At 33.8% G+C, this 21,112-nt stretch overlaps 1 protein-coding gene and 1 long non-coding RNA gene across 6 annotated transcripts in view; one reads left to right on the forward strand and one right to left on the reverse strand.

Moving 5' to 3' along the window:
* USP53 (ubiquitin specific peptidase 53) overlaps positions 1–21,112 on the forward strand; it is a 67,581-nt gene that overhangs the window by 20,289 nt on the left and 26,180 nt on the right. For all 5 annotated transcript variants that reach the window (XM_037727501.1, XM_017497561.2, XM_017497562.2 and 2 more), the window contains 8 exons: positions 2,109–2,799; positions 8,065–8,157; positions 11,402–11,536; positions 13,621–13,734; positions 13,816–13,898; positions 16,818–16,923; positions 17,430–17,576; positions 18,672–18,821. In XM_037727501.1, coding sequence (XP_037583429.1) covers positions 2,656–2,799; positions 8,065–8,157; positions 11,402–11,536; positions 13,621–13,734; positions 13,816–13,898; positions 16,818–16,923; positions 17,430–17,576; positions 18,672–18,821 — 972 coding nt within the window. In that variant the 5' untranslated portion in view covers positions 2,109–2,655. The remainder of the gene's footprint in view (positions 1–2,108; positions 2,800–8,064; positions 8,158–11,401; positions 11,537–13,620; positions 13,735–13,815; positions 13,899–16,817; positions 16,924–17,429; positions 17,577–18,671; positions 18,822–21,112) is intronic.
* Positions 2,743–20,572, reverse strand: LOC108281863. Its single transcript, XR_001816178.2, has 4 exons — positions 19,529–20,572; positions 14,201–14,284; positions 11,380–11,585; positions 2,743–4,307 (listed from the first exon to the last, which is right to left on the reverse strand). It is a non-coding gene; the product is annotated as an uncharacterized LOC108281863 (long non-coding RNA).

A 21,112-nucleotide genomic window follows, 5' to 3' on the forward strand; every position in this document is an offset into this window, starting at 1 on the left:
CCTTTTCAGAAGGTTTTCAGGTTACTTTGCCCAGATCCATCAGAGGAATCTCTTTCTGTGGCAGCTATGGCCTTATGAAATGTGTTTCTTAAATAGTGAGACTTAATGGTCAAACTTACTCCTTGATCAATGAGCTGCAGAATGGTTATTGCAGGCATGAAAGCAACATTAATCTCTGTACATCACCATCGGAGTTCTTGGGTAACCAGGTGCTTTGTCAATAAGCAGTAATATTTTTCTGAGCACTGGGTCTTCAACTATGGGCTTAAAATATTCAGTAAACCGTGTTGTAAACAGATGTGCTGTCATCCAGGCTTTGTTATTCCATTTGTAGAGTACAGTCAGTCTAGACTTATGATGATTTTTAAGGCCCTAGAATTTTCAGAATGGTAAATGAGCATTGGCTTCAACTCGAAGTCACCAACTGCATTAGGTCCTAATAAGAGAATCAGCCTGTCCTTTGAAGCTCTGAAGCCAGGCATTGACTTCTTTCTGACTGTGCATGTCCTAGATGGCATCTTCTTCCATCTGTCAATATCACTGTCAGTCTTCAACTGTTTCTTCAACAGATGACAGGCATCAACTGTCAAACAGTTGATGACTGTTTCTTCAACACTGAAAATCTGTTAATTAGTGTAGCCACTTTCATCAGTTATCTTAGCTAGATGTCTGGAAAATTTGCTGTACCTTCTCAACATCAGTACTTGCTGACTCACCTTGTATTTTTGTAGTAAGTAATTATGGTCTCACCTGTACAGTACTATTAAGATGGGGATGGCATCTTTCCTTAAACCTCCTGAACCAACCTCTGCCAGCTTCCTACTTTTCTTCCTTAGCTTCCTCACCCTCTTTTTCTCAGCTTTCATAGAATTAAAGAGAGTTAGGGCCTTGCTCTGCATTGGGCTTTAGCTTAAAGGAATGTTGTGATTGGCTGGATCTTCTATCCAGACCACTCAAAATTATCAGCTGTTTCACTTTCTTATCATTTAGGTGTTCACTGGAGTAGCGCTTTTAATTTCCTTCAAGCTTTTCCCTTGTATTCACAACTTGGGTTACTTACTGTTTGGTGTAGGAAGCCTACCTTCCTGTCTGTCTCAGCTTTCAACATGCCTTCCCCACCAAGACTAGTCATTTCCAGCTTTTGACTGAAAATGAGAGACATGCAACTTCTTTCACTTGAGCACCTAGGGGCCATTGTAGGGTTATGAATTGACCTCATTTCAATACTGCTGCATCTCAGGGAATAGGGGGGCCTGAGAAAAAGAGGGTAGTGGAAACAGATGGTCAGTGGAGCAGTCAGAATACACACATTCATGGATTATGGTTGCCATCCTTTTTTTGAGTGGTTCATAGTGCCTGAAAACAAGCACAATAGTAACATCAGAGATAACTTATCACAGATCAACATAACAGATATAGTAATATTGAAAACGAATTACTAAAGTGTGACATAGACTCGAAGTGAGCACATGCTGTTGGAAAAATGGTGCTGATAGATTGGCTTGGTACAGGGTTGGAATAAACCTTCAATTTGTTAAAAAGTCAGCATATTTGCAAAGTGCAATAAAGGAAAATGCTATAAAACAAGGTATTCTTGTATTTGTTTTTAATTTATAAGTTTAACATTGAAAGTCCTTTTAATCAGGAGTATGCATTTGTTGATACCATGGAAATTTAATTCACCAAGATTTATTTATGAATTAAAGGTTTGAGTAATTTTTCATATCTATTTACATAAAATCTGTCTTTTTTGGAAAAATGTGATTCTGTCTAAGAAGGATACCAATATATTAATAAATAGAGCAAGTTAGTGTTGACAAATATAGGATACCAGCTGAAATATAATTTATTTTAGACTTTTGAAGAATATTTTCCTTATGAAACCATCTTTTGAACATTGAGCTTAAAGTAGGTAGGGATTGATGTCACATATGTATTTTAAAAAGGTAAATGATGAAACATTTAAAAATATATATTAAAATGCTATCATTCTAATCCTTTATATGATGAGTTTTAATTCCATATTCAATATTTGTGTTCAAATAGTAAAGTAAAAATTTTCTTATTGCATTTGCTTTTATTTAAACTTTTTTTCTTCTTTTTTGTAGATTTGCCTTGAGGTCACATTGATATGAGATATGGAGTCACCTTTCATAACTTCACCTGGGAAAGAGAGAGAAAACTTTCTTGTTAAAAAAATATAAGGAAAACAACCAACCAAAGGAATCATGCCAAATGCCAACTCTACATCTTTTTGTGTTATTAACATATATATTTTAATGCATTAAGACAAATGGCTTATACATTAAAGGAGATGATTTGTTCATCAGTATTTTTAGCCATTAAAAAAAATTGTTTTCATGTTGACCTTATACAGCTCTCATAAAATTTAACACATATAACCATCTTTAAGGCCTTGTTTAAAATAGCTTTCTTTTTTAGTGCTTAGAACTTCAATGTTTATGTGCCCTATTGTTACTTGTCAAAGTCTTCACGAGTTTGTAACATCAGGAAAGATATGGACTTGGAAACTTACGTTATTAAAATAGACTGCAGTGGATTTAAGTGGACAATTCAAGACATCCATTTTATTATCTAAAATATTACATAAAAGTGTACAGTTTTTAGCCTAAATGCAAACAAAGTTGCTTGAAAATGGCATGGGTAAAGTTCTTACGGAAACCTGGTGGCAACCTTGGAAAAGTTTATCAGCCTGGAAGCATGCTATCGCTAGCCCCTACCAAAGGCTTGTTAAATGAACCAGGACAAAACAGCTGCTTTCTTAATAGTGCTGTACAGGTGAGACCATAATTACTTCATTAAAAAAAAATACTTCTCAGAAAATCCTTTGTTTAATGCTTCTTTAGCTCATAAATTAAAAATAAAATTATAAACTAGAATGACTTTTTAATATAACTTTTAATGGGAACAAAAATGTTTTGGCTGGTCATTTCGATTTTTATAATAAATGGAAATGGTTTCAACAGATTGATGTATCACTATGATATAAATCTTATTTAAAATGTTTAGTAAATTAATATTTTTCTAAGATACATAAACATTTTTGTTTTAGTCAGCTAACACCCCTCCCTTTAAAAAAATTCAGTATATGGATATCTGTAGATAGAATAAAAAGACATAAGCTGCTTGGATTGAAATGAGAATGCAGAGGTTTTTTTTATCTCAGTACTCAAACTTCCTTCACCTTTCACTGTGGTCCTTAAATTATCTCTGCAGAATCAGCATTTGGGCTACACTGTTTTGGGTAAATTGAAGGATAATCTGTTTTGCTTCAATTCTTGTTGAAAATCTTTTAATTAACCTGCTTTTCTGCCTTAGACAATGATACACTTTCTTATGCATAATATAGTTTTTATTCAGCAGTCATAGATTTTGTAGATCCTATGTCCTTCTGACCATTGTAGAGCACTAAAGATGAGGAAGATTTAGAATATTGATAATTTTTTCTATTGAGCTTAGAATATACCATGAAAGAATTCATATGTAATGATTCACTTTTCATATGTATTTTCTTTTGAAAAATAATGGAGAAAAATATTGGTTGATTAGATCATTTGACAGATAAATGTAGAATGTATTAAGTGCACAGACATCTGACTCAGAGCTATGTTCTCAGTTACCCTTTACCCGAAACAGATGCCAAACTTGAACGTTCTCTAACTCACCCAGGGAAAGAGAAGCAGTTGGTATTAAGAAAACATTCATGGTAATTTACTTTAGGATACTTAAATAGTAGTGTTCTGCCCTGGCTCAAAGATCCCACTGACATTACTGTCACAAATGCAGAAAAATATTTATTCAATGGCACTGGATATAGTGAAGTATTAGATACCAAAAGACCTGGAATTAAATGCTTTTGATTGAATCAGGCTGTGAGAAAGGGTTTCTGGCATTTCAGATATTTTTTTGTTTACCCCTTTTTCTTTTTCACTTTTGTTTTCCCCTCTGTTTCTGTCCTTTTCATTGGCACCCAAAATACTATAGTTCAGGGAAACAAAACACAGAACAGGTGACAATTTGGAGTAAGGAAACTTAAATGGGTTAGAACATGGAGAAGTATTCCTATGGTGATGTATTTTTTTTTCTTTAAATGAGCATTCCACTGACCTTTACCATGAAGACTATTTACTTATACTTATCTACCAAGTTGCCATTTCTGGTGCTCATCACTTTTTTGCATAAATCGCATTCCATCTGATATTCTTTTCTTTGGCTTGAAGGATTTTTCTTGTAATACAGGTTTATTGGTGATGAATTCTTTCACCTTTTGTATGCCTGAAAAAGATCTGCATTCCACTTTTGTTTTTGAAAGGTATTTTTATCTTGTTAAAGGGGTCTAAGTTGACATTTTTCTTTCAGTACTTTAAAGATTTTGCTTCTCAGTGTTTTAGCTTGCATTATTCTAATGAAAAATCTAAGATTCTGATCTTTGTTTTTCTGTATGTAATTTGTTCTTTTTCTCTGACCGCTTTTAAGATTTTCTCCTTATCATTGGCTTAAAGCAATTTAATGATGTTTCCTGATATAGGTTTCTCCACGTTTCTTTGTGTTTGGGTTTGTTGAGCATCTTGGATCTGTGGGTTTTGGATTTAAATCAAATTTGGAAATACTTTGTTGTGTCTTCAAATAATTTTTCTGTCTCTTCCCTCCTTTGGGGTTTTCCAGTTACATATGTAGTGGATTGCCTGAAGTTGTCCAGTTTTTCCAGATCTCACTGATGCTCTCTTTATTTTCTTTCTCAAGTCTTATTTTCTCTTTGTGTTTTATTTTGTGTGGTTTCTATTAGTACATCTTCAAGTTCATTAATCTTTTCCTTTGCATTACCTATATGCTATTAGTCCCATCCAGTGTACTTTTTGTCTTAGACATTGTAGTTTTCACTTTGAGAAGTTTGATTTTGGTCTTCTTAAAATCTCTTTCATGTTTTTGGATGTCAGACAAGTTTTACCTTGTCAGGTTATGGATATTTTTATATTCCTAAAAAAAATCTTGAACTTTGTTCTAGGACAGAGTTTATTTGGAAGCAATTTGATCATTTTACTTTTAAACTTTGTTAGGCGGGACAGAGCTGTGTTTATTCTTGAGTTAATTTTTCAGCTCTTGAGACTCTGTTTCTTCAACCATTGTTTTGTAAATTTTGAAGTTTTCTACTTTGGTTCAGGAATAGGCACTATCTTGGGCCTGTGTGAGCTCTGTGCACTCTTCCCTCAATCTTTTTGGGCGTTTCTTTCCCATGCCTCAGACAGTTTCCTCATAGTAAACATCCAAATACTGGAGTGGGGTCCTCTACTGATCCCTGATGTAACTCTGCAGTACTCTGCCCTGCCAACTCTAGCAGCTTTGGGGGATCTGCTGGCCTTTTGATGTCTGCCATATAAACTAACTCACAAAGCCAATTCTCCCTGACAAAACAACTATTCAAATGGATTTTCTATTAGATAAGACCTGACTTTCTTTTTAAAAATTCAGAATACAAATGTTGATATGCAATTTGATGAATACTTTTTTAAACTGCTGAGAAATAAATTGTAGAATATGTCTTGTAAGAAATTACTAAACACAGACACTAAAGTGTTTGGGTCTAAGAAAAATGAATTTATATGCCATTTCTCATTAATATGTAAGCTATTTCTTACAGTATTTTCAAGTAAAGAATGTATGATGAAGGGTTTATATTTCTTTATATAATGTGTGTCTAGATATGTATTGATCTTTTAGGAATAATCATATAAGAAATATGTATAAATATTCAAAAATAACTAAATCAGTTTTGTTAGGCACTGTTTTAATTGCTACATGCAAATAATGAAAAGGTGTATATTGCTAAAAACAAATTAGTTCAGCAACTAGCTTTAACCTTAATTTTTAAAAAATAAGTGCTAGAATATAGTCAACATTTTAAAATGAAATGGGACTGGGAATGGTGGCTTATACCTGTAATCCTAGCACTTTGGGAGGCCAAGGCAGGTGGATCACTTGAGGTCACGAGTTTGAGACCAGTCTGGCCAATATGGTAAAATCCCATCTCTACCAAAAATACAAAAGTTAGCTGGCTGTGGTGGCAGGTGCCTGTAGTTCTAGCTACTCAGGAAGCTGAGGCAGGAGAATTGCTTTGAACCCCGGAGGTGGAGGTTGCAGTGAGCCAAGATAGCACCACTGTACTCCAGCCTGGGCAACAGAGTGAGACTCCATCTAAAAAATAAATAAAACAAAATAAAATAAAATGGATGAGGATTAACTATAATTAGGATAATTATTTAGTGACAGGAATTTGTTAAAGTAGCCTCTGTACTATTATGTTAAAGACAGTAATGTACAGGAACTTTAAAGAAATAACATAAAACATTTTGTAGTTTGAGCCAGTGTAACTGAGAATTTTTGTAATCACAGAAAATATTTTGGTTACATTTGGAAGACTTCATTAACTTTATAAACAGATTTTAGAGGGTATTCTATTTTAGCTGAACATTTTAAACTTTTATCTAACGCAAAAGCAGTACAATTAGGTATAATATAACATATTAGTGTGGTTTTAACGTCAGAGGTGCAAAGTTATAACATTTAATATTGTCATACTATTTAATAACTCACATTTATTGTGTTCTTACTGCTTGTTGGAACATTACCTATGTTACCTAATTTAATCCTTACAACAGCCCTAAGAGGTGAGTACTACATTTATCTTTATTTTGCTGATGAGAAAACTGAGTCCCAGAAAATATTTTGCCGAAGTCAGTCCAGGAGTTGGTAAATGGGAAACCCAGAATTAGAAACCAGACACCTGCCTTCAGAGGTTATTTTATTAACCTCAGTGGTGTACTACTTCTAAAGTTGTGCGGTCATTAATCATCTTCATTGTTGGTAAAACAGATTTCAGTGTATTTTAAAAAATATGTTAGGACATGATACTTAAGAAGGTTATTAAACATCATCAAGTGCTTTGTAAAAACTGAGTTATCTGTGACAGAAAAATTGATACTATTATGCTTTAAGAAAATGCAACTTTCAAAGAGAAATTCTGAAATGACCTTTAGTTATGGAGCAGTTGAAAATATAGGAAACATTAAAACCAGTTTGTTTTGATTAGCTTTTTGTTGTTATTTGGGAAGAAGGAGAGATCATGAATAGATTTTCTTAGTTACGTTATTTGAGGACACAACTAAAAGATAGGAAAATATGAAGATCTTATTTGTTTGTTGTAATAGTAGTAACAGCCACAAATAGCAGCTGGTACTCATTGCATGACAGTTGAGTACCATACCCTGCTTTAAAAACATTACATATTATTACATATTATTTAATCCTTACAGAAACTCTATGAGATACAAGTACTATTCTCATCCTCATTGTATAGAATTTAGGTTTTTCAGAATGATTTTAAGCACGGGACTGCTTTGTTTTTACAGTGGCAGTCTTTTTGGGTTTGCTTTGTCTTTGTCTTTTAGTAGCAGAAGGTAAATGGATAATTGCAGCAAGTACATATTTAGGTAATTTATTAATGGCTGCTTCTTACCATGCTGTAACCCCATTGCCATATAGGTACCCCTTTCTTGTTCAGTGTACAGTGATGCCACACACCTCTGCTTACCCCTTTTTCTTGCCATAATGTGCAGACCCTAATTTAGTACACTCTGGCTTTAAAGTCTAATTATATTTCCTTTCAAAAATTCAATTTGTTCCAAGTATTATAATCACTTCCTCTTTCATGTCTCTGCCAGCTTCTCCATTTAGTTTTCCATGTTTCCTGTTCAGAACAAATCCTTAATGAGGAGTTAGTTTTTCCCTGCTCCATGCCTGTCATGGTTTTTCATGTGCACCAGTAAGAGCATCTTCTGAATCTAACATTTATGTATGTACAACATGCATGTAGCAATTTTATACTTCTTGTTATTACCGGTGGTTATGTATGTCTGATTATGTACAGGAAATTAAAAGAAGCTACTTATTAGCCTTTTGCCATTTTTAAAATATCTAAATATGTCTTTTGTTACAGTAAGAAAAATCTCAGTGTGTTTTTTTCCTTCACATCTTGTTGTTTTTTAGGTTTTATGGCAATTGGATATATTCCGACGAAGCTTGCGGGTTTTGACTGGACATGTTTGCCAGGGAGATGCCTGTATATTTTGTGCATTGAAGGTAACCTTTTAATAGCTCTGAAAAATTACTATCAATTGTTCCCTCAAAAATTTAAGTTTGATAGTTGATATACGTGGTGAATTTAAGTTTGATAGTTGATGTATTTGGTCAATTTGTTGTAACTAAAGTTCACTGTCAGGTGATTAACAGTTTTGAAGGTAAATTCTTAAAGAATAAGTTATTCAGGGCCGGGCGCGGTGGCTCAAGCCTGTAATCCCAGCACTTTGGGAGGCCGAGGCGGGTGGATCACGAGGTCAAGAGATCGAGACCATCCTGGTCAACATGGTGAAACCCCGTCTCTACTAAAAATACAAAAAATTAGCTGGGGCATGGTGGCGCATGCCTGTAATCCCAGCTACTCAGGAGGCTGAGGCAGGAGAATTGCCTGAACCCAGGAGGCGGAGGTTGCGGTGAGCCGCGATCGCGCCATTGCACTCCAGCCTGGGTAACATGAGTGAAACTCCGTCTAAAAAAAAAAAGAATAAGTTATTCAGGTTTGTGTTTTTATTTTCTTCTTTTATATGAGGACAGTTAAAAATTAATATTCTAAGTAGTATAAATTGTTAGGAACATTATCTTTTTCATTATTTTGAAATTATTCTTAATCATTTTAACAAATGTTTTTTGAGCTACTACTGAGTTCTGGGTACCAGTGTAGTTACTGAGGATACAGCAGTGAACAAAACGGCTAAAAATTTCCTGTTTCATATAGCTTGTGTTCTTACAGAGGAGGAGACAATAAGAAAGCCAAATATTATAGAGTATGTTAGATGGTAATAATTATAACAATGGAAAAATACATCAGGTAAACAAAATAGGGAGTATTGTGTAGCCAGGAAAACTTCACAGAGAAACTGATATTTGAATCGAGACTTTGAAGAGCCTTCCAGGCAGACAAAGAAACAGCGACTGCAAAGGCCTTGAGGTGTGAGTATACCTGACATATTTAAGGACACCAAGGAAGTCTGGGTGGTAGGAGCTTTGTGAGCAAGGAAGAGACTGGTAGAAGATGAGCTCTGAGGTGAGGGTAGCTGAGGTGGCTTTAAAACATGTCTGCAGATTCTTTTGCATGCTTCCTTATCCAAAATCGAATTCATTGAATGGCTGATTTCTGTCAAAAAAATCAGCCTTATGACTGATTTCTGTCAAAAACTTAGACTATGGCAGAACTGAGGCTGCAAGCAAGGTATCTGAGGTTAGGTTAGCTTAGAAAAGGCAATATAGCTCTCACCCAGCTCTGTCTCTTGAGTTGCTCATTCTTGGAAGTGAGCCACCATGATGAGGAAACCAGGTAGCCATGCAAAAAGACCACATGGAGGCATTCTGGACACAGTTAGAGCTGACTTCCCAGCCCACAGCCAACATCAATCACCAGACGTGAAAGAGTGACCTTCAAATATTCCAGATCCCAGCGTTCAAACTGCCCAAAATGACTTCAGGTGGAGCAGAGACATGCTGTTCCTACCCAAATTGCAGATTTGTGATCAAAATAAAAGTATTTTCTTAGTAACTACATTTTGGGGTGGTTTAGTTACAGGGCAGTAAATAACTGGATCAGGGGTTTAGATTGTGTAGCGCCTTATAGGCCTCTGTAAGGATCGTGGCTTTGTCTTTGAGTGATTTAGGGAGATTGGGGATTGTTTTGAGTGGAAGAGTGATACAGTCTGTTTTAACTAGCTGTAATGTTTGAACTAGATCCCTGTGGCTGCTCTGCTGAGGAAAATGGAAGGCAAAGAAACAGAGCATCCAGTATATATTAGCAACTCATTTGTGCCACTGAAAACTTTTGCCAGATCATTTAAGATTTTGTTACACATTTTAGAGATAAATGTTTCATTTTTTACATTCTTGAAAATATTCATAACACACACACATGTAGACACACAGAAATTAAAAAAAATTTTTTTTTAAATTTCTTATTTATAAATTGTATTTTTTGCAGTAGTGAAACAGATTCTTGAAATGTTTTCCTTGTATGTTGATCTTAAAAATATTTTTTTTGAGATGACATGACCCCTTGAGCTAACATAGGACTGAATGTGACCAATACTTCTTGGTGGGGTGTCATTGAATACTTTTTTCCCTACTTTCTTCCATGTAAAATGATTGTCATAAAATTGGTATTTATTAAAATGTTTTTTTTCTTGCTTAAGCTTAGTAAGGAAAATTGAAAATCTAACCACTATAATCCCATGTTTCCAGTTTCTTAGGTTTAGATTAGAAACTGAATGATGTTTCCAGTTTCTTAAGTTTAGAAACTTAAGAAATTAGTTTATTAGAAATACAGGTTGGGTATTCCTTGTCTGAAATGCTCAGGACCAGCAGTGTTTTGGATTTTAGTTTTTTTTTTGGATTTTGGAATATTTGCATTTATATATTTACTGATTGAGCATCAAATTTAAAAGCATTTTCTTTAAGCATTATGTCAGTGCTCAAAAAGTTTCAGATTTTGGAGCATTTTGGATTTCAGATTTTTGATTTGGGGATATTCAACCTGTAATATTCAACCAGTTGAGAAAACTGATAACTTGGGGGTGGTAGGACCTTTTCTTAAAAGTTAAAAGTTATCTTTTTTCTGAATCTTCTTGTAAGCTGTACATTTGCATTTTTAAAAAGTAAGTTTAGTCAAATAATAGTGGGAAGTTGTCATTCTGTTAAAGTGTCTAATTTTTAAATCAAAATTTGTCATTTTCGGAGGTATTCTTAAGACCCTAGTAGAAAATTTTTTAGAAATTGTAAAGTTCCTTTAGGTTACTTTTTTTTTTTTTTTTTTTTTTATTTTTTTTTTTTTTTTTTTTTTTTTTTAAGACTAGTGTATTCTAATTTTTTATGTGATTATATGTTTATTTTGTTCAGCATAATTCTAATTCCTATTGTATATTTTTAGATTTAAAGCAACTTAAATCTCAAAACTCTGTTCCTTAAACAACCTGCATCAGAATCATCTGGGGATTAATTTATAAATGAGCCTCACCTAAGACTTAGTCAGAATCTCTGAGAGTGGGACCTGGGAACCCTATATGTTGAATTCTTGTGTCCCCTAACATTTAATTTAGAGGCTGGTGTAAATATTTCCACACTTGATTATACAAATAATTGGTTTTTCATGAAATTTTAGAACAAAAGACTTCTGTATTATTTTCTAAGTATATGTAGTGTTTTGAGTTTCTCTGTGTTATAATGAAATTACTGAAATGTTTTTAAAGCTGGCATAAAACTTACTGATTTTCTCGTTGATTCCCAGACAATATTTGCACAGTTCCAACACAGTCGAGAAAAAGCACTTCCCTCAGATAACATAAGGCATGCTCTTGCAGAAAGCTTCAAAGATGAGCAGCGATTTCAACTTGGCCTTATGGATGATGCTGCAGAATGCTTTGTAAGTATTTCTGATATTCCTTAAGAAATCAGAATAGTCATTTTCATTCCTTAGATAGAACAAATGTTGAGACAAATGAAACAAAAATTTAGAACAATAGAAGACTGTCAGAACCAGCCAGTAGATCTGTATCTTACCCATCCTTCAAGCTCAACTTCAATCCATCTGTCTTTTGTGTTGTACTTTTGGTTTTGATGATTTGTGTTGCTCTAATTTTTATTCTTAGGCTACTAGAATATTTTAAAACTTAATTGGAGCAATAAGCTTTGCTGAATATAAACGATATCACTTAAATCAGTGTTCTGCCTCTACAGGGTTCACATATGCGGCACATTCCTAGCAGGAATATTTTTCATTACATGCAATGATTATCATTGAGAGAGAAGGGGATTTGGTGGGAAGTTAACAGGGGCAACAGTTCTGTTACCCACATTCCAGGTTGAGAATCACTGAGGGTGATGTTCTGAGGCTCTGTTACCACCATAGTAGTAAGTAGAGCATTCTTTTGATCAGGTACATACTTTATACATATAAAATATGTATGCTAATTATTAAATGTCTCAGTAATATTGATGTCACCTATAATTAAGTTGTAGCCATTTCTTCTCTCTTGTTCTTATTTCTAGTCAGCAAATTCTGTAAATTCTTTCATCATAACCCGTTTCAAAAGTTTTTTCTTTCCATATTAATTCCCTACCACAACTTCTTCCAGTTCAGCATATTTAAGCCTACTACTGGTGTGCATTCAGCCTGTTTATTTGTGGCCTATTTTTTTTAATAGCCGCCATGTTAATATAATTTTATTCAGGTTAATGCTTACTCTTCAAATATTTCCATGATTCAAATGTAGACTTTTTATTCTAATATTTAAGGCCCTTTATGATTAAATTCCACCTTCCCTTGGTGCTTCATCTCTGGATTTTTCTTCCTAGCGAGATTATTCCATTCAGTACCTCATGTTTATTTTTATATTCTTGCTTATATTTCTTATATGAAAGCCTGTTCTATTAGCAGCTTTTGCTCAAGTTCCTGAAATACTCAAAACTTTAAAAATCTATCATTTTGTCAAGGTTCAAACTAAGTCTATGCCTACCAGATAACATAGACTTATGTTTGGTTTGACCAAACCACCCAACCCATTCCCTCTAGAATTTACTATCAGTAGAATTCATTTGGCATTTGTATATTATTAATCACCTTTTTTTAAAGAAGCATCTTCATGATTTCCTTAGATGAAAAGCTCATTGACCAGCACCTGGCCTAGCACACTTGCATGTTGATTAAAATGTGAATATTGCCACACACAGTAATGAAATATAATTTCCATGTTTCTTCTGTTTATAATTGATTTTTTACTTAAAAAATTTATTTTGAACAATGCTAAACTCTGTAGTTTTACTTTCACTTAAATGAATTGTTCTAATACATGATGTGATAATTCACAAAATGTCTAGAAATCTAGGCTTAAATTATTAAATGGTTTTAAATATCCTGGCGCAGAGGAGAGGGAAGTTAGCTAATTAATAGAATTCATTGGTTAAGCTTCGGTAAAAAGAATTCTGTTAAAGAAATAACTACCCCTTATTGATCTATATTGTAAATCAACATTTATATGAAATTCATTGCAGAGTACATTGTCTCCATTATGGTGTTAGTGTAGATATAGAGCCTTTATTTTGCTGTTATTTATACAGACTGCCTAGATGATTCAAATAGGATTTTTTTTAAGCTGATTTTTCTTAATTTGAGAATATTGGGAACACAGGAAACTATTTTCTAACATTAAATTCTAGATGTCAGTCACCATGGGTTGATTTTTAGAAGGATTAAAAATAAATTTATTAAAGATCATGTTACATTACAACGCTTCTTTCATAAAACAACATTTAATTTAAGCTAGTGCTATAAAAGGTGAATAATTGAATATTCAATTAAGGTATTGATTAGAGAGGAAAGCTGAAAAGCTAGCAATATGTATGACACTTTTAAATTTACACTTTGGAAAATCTTCAAGTAAAGAGTTCTATTTTGATGTGTTCCCTGCAAGATCAATAACTCATTTATCTATTTTATTTTTAAATTAGGAAAATATATTGGAGAGGATTCATTTTCACATAGTGCCAAGCAGAGATGCAGACATGTGTACCTCTAAATCTTGTATCACTCACCAGAAGTTTGCCATGACTCTGTATGAACAGGTGAGACGGCTTAGTTATTTTTTAGACATTATAGTTCTGTTTTATGACTGATAGATTAAACATATGTTTTTACCTATATAGTGTGTGTGTCGTAGCTGTGGAGCATCATCAGATCCTCTACCTTTTACAGAATTTGTGCGATACATTTCTACAACAGCCTTATGGTAAGAACCTGTTAAAACCTGCTTACCAAAGATGTAATAACATATTTAAGCAGATCGAGTACTTATTTTATAAAACTGTAGCATACATAAATTTCCTCTCTCTGTCTAAGGCTACCAAATATGCTGCTGTGAGATATATAAAGTGATGTCTATCTCAATTGGATGTTTGTAATGTAGCCAATATATGTGTTACTTAGTGAAGTGTACATAATGCTAGTTAAAATTTGTATCTATTTATAGCAAATTTTAGAAATGTAAAAGGAAGCATAAAATGATAAACTGAATGTTAAAGGGAACTATACATGGTTTCTTCATTTATGAGATGTTCTGTTTGTAATAGCTATATTTTCTGTCAGCTCCACTATGTCCCTTTCTGGTGATAAAAGCTAGGGTAAGAGAGAAGAAAGAAAAATGTAAGCATAATTCTCAGATTATTGTATTTGAGGCCTCAACATTCACCTTAAATAAAAATTTGCTTGCCTGCTCACCTGCCCACTCACTTTCTCCCTTTTTGTCCATGAAAGATTAGCCAGTTAAGGATCTAAAAGTTATCTCTAGACCTTACATAATGATCTTTGAATACTTTCCAACAGGTATTTGAAAGTATAAATATTTGGCATGTGGTAAACATTGAGTAAGATCATAAACATTTGCATACATTTTAATACAAAAGACATAATGTGGATCAATAATCATCAGTCAGAATATGTTAGTGCAACAGTTAGTTGATAAATGCTGCCAATATTTATGTCAGTGTGCAAAGTGAATGTTGTGTTCATCCATTTCATAGTCATCTTCCTGTCTTTATTGGGTATAAAACGTTTCATAATGATTATTAAATAATAATTTGGTTATTTGGATGTGTTTACTATTTTTCTTACGTTTACAGACAACTAAAAAACATTGATTTAGAGAAACATTCCTAAATTTCAGTCAAATTGCAGTCATTTAAAAAAATTTCTATGAAAAGCAGGATGGTGTTTGAACAAAGATAGGCAATCAGTTAAAAACTAAATTTTTAATTCTACTTTAAAACTCTTGAATGAAATGACAGTGTTCTGAGGCAGAACGTTAGATAATAAGAATTAGATTCACATTATTCTCTGCTTAGTAAACATTGTAAGTTGTAGGAGTGCACACTGAATTCTAATTATAATATCCTTATTTGTATTTGTAATAAGTGTTGAATACCAGTTATTGAATGCTTACCATGTTCCAGGCTTTATGTAAATTGCCACTTTTAATCTTAACCAAAATTCTATTTTGTTGATGAAGAAATAGGTTTAATGAGATTAATTTAGTAAGTAGATGAATTAAGATTGAAACCCAGATCTGTCTGACTTCAAAATTTGTTTGGCTAACAACTACTCTAATGCTGTCAGTTTCGTAAAACCAGTATATGCAATTTGAATGAGCTTATCAGATTTTGGGCTTTCTAGTGTACTCGTGAAGTGTTTTGGAGAGGTACATTTAGTTGCTACCAAATACTTATAGATTATTTAAACTATTGAACTGTAAAATATATCCAGCTCTAGAATAGTTACATTTCTGTTAAGTATGACCAGAGTATCTAGAATGGAAACTAGTAAGTGTTTCAACTTACATTACATTCCTTTTTGGAAATGTTTAAATAGTTGTTTAAGTATTAGTCTGTTCTCACGCTGCTAATAAAGACATACTCAAGACTGGGCAATTTATAAAGTAAAGAGGTTTAATTGATTCACAGTTCCATGTGGATCATGGCAGAAGGTAAGGAGGAGCAAAGTCACATCTTACATGGTGGCAGGCAAGAGAAGATGAGAGCCAAATGAAAGGGTTTTCCCCTTATGAAACCATCAGATCTTGTGAGACTTACTCACTACCACCAGAGCAGTATGGGAGAACAGCCCCCATAATTCAATTGCCTCTAACTAGGCCCCTCCCACAACACGAGAATTATGGGAGCTACAATTCAAGATGAGATTTGGGTAGGGACACAGCCAAGCCATATTAGTTACTTAATGCCCTATATGTAAAATATGTCTTTTAAGGAGGTTGAATAAAAAAGTATCACAGTTACCCTGTAGTGTATTAAAAGGCCTGCCTGGGCTCTAATAAAATGATTAGTATTCTGGCTGGGCGCAGTGGCTCATGCCTGTAATCCCAGCACTTTGGGAGGTCAAGGCAGTTGGAGCTCCTCACCTGAGGTCAGGAGTTCAAGACCAGCCTGGGCAACATCGTGAAACTCCATCTCTACTAAAAATACAAAAGTTAGCCAGGTGTGGTGGCACGTGCCTGTAATCCCAGCTCCTCTGGAGGCTGAGGCATGAGAATCACTTGAAGCAGGAGGCAGAGGTTGCAGTGAGTTGAGATTGTACCATTGCATTCCAGCCTGGGCGATAGAGCAAGACCCCATCTCAAAAAAAAGAGTAGTATTCATAATAAAAACAAAAGGCGTAAGTCTGGCTTTAAAAACTTGGCTTGTGACTTCTGCATTTAATCAGCAAAGGACCTTCTCCTAGCTGAAATTGGTAATTTTGCTTCTAGGAACTTTGGGCCAGAGAGCGAGCCTTTCCTACAGTTTTGTTCTTGTTAGGGTAGGGTTTAAACTTCAGCTTCTACTTATTAATCAATAATACAAAAGAAACATTTGCTTTAGAACTACCTTCAGACAGAGCATCTTAGCCTCATTCATCTAGTTCCAAACAAAAGTATAATTTTGTCACTTTGTTGTCTTTATTTGAGCTAAGTGTTTTCATCATATACTTGCCAAATTTAATAATTTTTCACTTTATGGAAAGGTACTTTATGGTTAATTTTAAAGTCATGGTCATGTCTTAGAAAAAATGACGCATGTCTAAACTGACAATATTTTTCGTATGTAGTTTATTAAAGTTTTAAGTTCATAGGCCAGATTTGGGATTGTTTCTTTTTTCGTAGCAATGAAGTTGAAAGAATGTTGGAAAGGCATGAACGCTTTAAACCTGAAATGTTTGCAGAATTGCTACAAGCAGCAAATACAACGGATGACTATAGGAAATGTCCTGTAAGTATACTTTGGAGAATATTAGATGCTTCTGGTTTTGTAAATTTGAAAATAGACATTCAGATATTATCATGTAAATATTGATTTCTTTAAACACTGTAAAGTTTGTGAAGGTTTTAAGGTAGCATATGTTAATTGTTTTCAGAGTTCTGAAATGTATCATTTGATTAAAGATAAAGTTTCTTTTTTTCAGTAATTTGATGAATGATACTCTTTTCTCATCTAATATTGTTAATGACTCAAGGGTTTTATTTCTGCTTTTAAGGTTGAATTTGTTTTTTTAACAGATTTACACAAATATCAAAGAATACTTTTATTTAAAATAAACTTCTTGTTTAATCAATAATTAAGACAGCTTGTGAGAAGTCAATTTTTAGTATACTGAATAAATTGCAGATATGTGTTAAAATTGTTATATAATATATAATTATTAAACTGTGTAAGGCTTTGCATATGATTTATCTGTTTTCATAATTTTAAAATTTGACTTTTGTGTTTTTCTGTAGAGTAACTGTGGCCAAAAAATAAAAATTCGCCGTGTTTTAATGAATTGCCCAGAGATTGTTACAATTGGTTTAGTCTGGGACTCTGAGCATTCTGACTTGACCGAAGATGTTGTACGGAATCTAGCAACACATCTTTATCTTCCTGGGGTATCTTAACTATTTTCATTCCTCTCTTTTTTATTTTCATATTCTTCTAAAACATCTTGATATATATTATGATACACTTATTTTGATTTCAAAACTAATTTTTTTTTCTGAATAAAATAATACTATTCTGATGTTTTATCTGATAAAGACAAGTTTAATCAAATCAGGCTAACTGGAATGTCTTTATTACAAAAGCTAGGAATGGCTTTCAATTATAAACTAAACTGTCTTATGACTTTTGCTTCTTTCAGTCTAAAATGATGATGATAGATGATTTTTTATATATGGCCATGATTGTAAATATAAATATTGTTAACTTAGAAAGGTTTTAAGATTTAAAATTCATCTAAAGCACTGAAGTCTCTCTCTCTCTCTCTCTCTTTTTAATTTTTTGACACAGTCTTGCTGTGTTGCCCAGGCTGCAGTGCATTGGCACAATCTTGGCTCACTACAACCTCCACCTCCCAGACTCAAGCAATTCTCATGCTTTAATCTCCCAAGTAACTGGGATTACAGCCATGCACCACCACACTCAGCTAATTTTTTGTGTTTTTAGAAGAGAGGGGTTTCACTATGTTAGCCAGGCTGGTCTCAAACTCCTGGCTTCAAGTTGATCCACCTGTCTTCGCTTTCCAAAGTGCTGGGATTAAAGGTGTGAGCCACCATGCCTGGCCATGATCTCTTGATATGCTTGTAACTTTCTTAATATATTTTGAATTGTTACAATTAAAGTTTTAGATAAATATCTTTTAGATATTTTTAATGAACATTGGAATATGTGATTCAAAAATTACCAGAAATGTGGAATTTATCTCATATTTTGAATTTCTTTATGAAAAGTTTCAGTCATGTATCATTAGAGATACTCTATTACTAATTAGTAGTGAATTTGTTTTATTGGTCTTAATGTTTCTATGAACAAATTAAAAGTAGCAATTATGTTAACAGTGGTGCCTTTGAGTAACAATATCATAATATTGGAGTGGGGCAGTATGCATGAGAAATATTTCATGAGCCAAATACATGATTAATCTAATTATTCCTCATTTTAAAAAAGATATAGTGTTAAGTATACATTACTAATTTTTTAAACAGCTTTTTTATAGGGTTACTGATGAAAATGCCAAAAATAGTGAACTTCTCCTTGTTGGTATGATCTGCTACACCAGCCGACATTATTGTGCCTTTGCATTTCACACCAAAAGTTCCAAATGGGTTTTTTTTGATGATGCAAATGTGAAAGAGGTAAGTGACACTTTATTTAACTGAAATAATTACTGTGATTTTTACTTTTTGGTAATAAATAATATGTTGATATTAATACTCAAAAGGATGATATAATTATTATGCAAAATAGTAATGAACATAATGATGCTGGCATCATCAAGTTCAAACTTTCTTTTTTTACTCTTGAAACTGGCTTATTTTGAAGCCAACTTTTAAATTAGTCCATTTCCAGAATAATAATAAACTGACTAATGAATGTTAGTATACAAATATGTAACTATCAGTGATCTGTGTGTCAGAGATTATCCTTTTTGACTAATGCATAGTTGCTATATTTTTTTTGTAGATTATTCACAGTAGTTTTGTATAACTAGTGATAAAAATGTGCTTGTCTTTTTATTATGACAATTTTTTTCAAATTTTGTGTGTGGCATAGAAAGATAGATATATCAGTTACATCTTTTGGTAATTATAGTCGACCCTTGAACAACGTAGGCATGCCAAAGCCCCTGTGCAGTTGAAAACCCACAACCAACTTTCAACTCCCTCAAAACTTAACTGCCCACAGCCTACTATTGATAGGCAGCCTTACCAAAAACATAGTCAATTAACACTTATTCTTTATGGTATATGTACTTTATACTGTACTCTTACAGTAAAGTAAGCTAGAGAAAAAAATGTTACTTAGAAAATTATAAGCAAAAGAAAATATATTTACTACTTACTAAGTGGAAGTGGATCATCATAAAGGTCCTCATCCTTCTTGCTGTCTTCATGTTGAGTAGGCTGAAGAGGAAGAGGAAAAGGAAGGTTGGTTTTGCTGTCTTAGTGGCAGAGGCAGAAGAAAATCCACATATAAGTGAACCTATGCAGTTCAAATCCGTGTTGTTTAAGGGCCAACTATAATTTATTTACTCAAATTGTAATAATATTGTCTAGAAAAGTAGTGAATAATAGTTCTTAATAAGGAATATCAGAACCACATAAGGAGCTTTTAAAAAAACATATATGCCTGGACTCCTAAAGTTTTGATTTAATGGTGTAAAGGCAGGTATCTGAAATTTTAAGTTTTACAGGAGATTCAGACATAAGCTCCATTGAAAATTGTTGGTCTTGGCACTACTGTTCTCAGGCTTATAAGCTTTGGCAATCTTTATTAAGTAGTAAACTCATTTTAAAATACAAGTTCTTTGGTTGTTATAAGCAAATAATGTAGAATTCTGTTTAGTTTCATTTTAATATACAACCAAAGGCCATTTATCAGCACTGTGATTAAGACATACAAGTTCAAATATTTGGCATTTAGTGGACTTCTAATTCTACCCATGAAGGATTAACTGCTGTAGAAATAGCCATTTCACTGTTTAAAACTAAGACATAGGTGAAACAACTCTTTTTAGACATTGAACAACATGCAGTTGAACAAAGAAAAGCGAAACAAATGAGGTCAGCTCTATAATTACCCCTGCTTACTGCCTAGAGGTAGTTTCTGGGTTGCAATGCAGGCAATGGGAGCCCAAACAAAGCCCAGTAGTGTCACTGAGTTCTGGAGACTGAAATTGAAGTTCAGGGAGGCCTAGATGGCTAAAATTTGCAGGACAGAATATCAGAAAGAAAACTGCACGGGGAGAAAGTTCTGGAAATTGATGTAGGGGTTCCCTGGAAATTTTGGCTAAATTGTGATCTGTGTATGTGAGGAGTGAACCCACACAAGTTTGGGGCTAGTTCAGAGAGATGGGAAGCCTCACTGGAAAACAAAATGTAAAACAGTTTTCAAAAATCATGCAAGGTTAGTGATAGTTTGTATCCCCACCATAAAGAGTGGAGAGATGATATAACATATAGGCATTTGCTAGAATTTTCAGAAAAGTATTACCTTGATAATGGGGCTAAATTATTTCTAGGCTGAAGGTTGTTCTGTACCTGACATTAAAAAGCTTAAAACAACGTCAGGCACAGTGGCTCATGCCTATAATCCGAGCACTTTGGGAGGCTTAGGTGGGCAGATCATGAGGTCGAGATCGAGACCATCTTGGCCAACATAGTGAAACCCTGTCTCTACTAAAAATACAAAAATTAGCTGGGTGTGGTGACGTGTTCCTGTAGTCCCAGCTACTTGGGAGGCTGAGGTAGGAGAATCGCTTGAACCCAGGGAGATAGAGGTTGCAGTGAGCTGAGATCACACTAGTGCACTCCAGCCTGACGACAGAGTGAGACTCTGTCTCAAAAACAAAACAAAACAAAAAAAACCTTAAAATAAAGCCTTGAAAGGACAAAGCTAATTCTACTTTTCAAATAGCACAACAAAA

This window comes from Cebus imitator, unplaced genomic scaffold, assembly GCF_001604975.1.
Source record: "Cebus imitator isolate Cc_AM_T3 unplaced genomic scaffold, Cebus_imitator-1.0 Scaffold233, whole genome shotgun sequence".
NCBI classification, from domain to species: Eukaryota; Metazoa; Chordata; class Mammalia; order Primates; family Cebidae; genus Cebus; species Cebus imitator.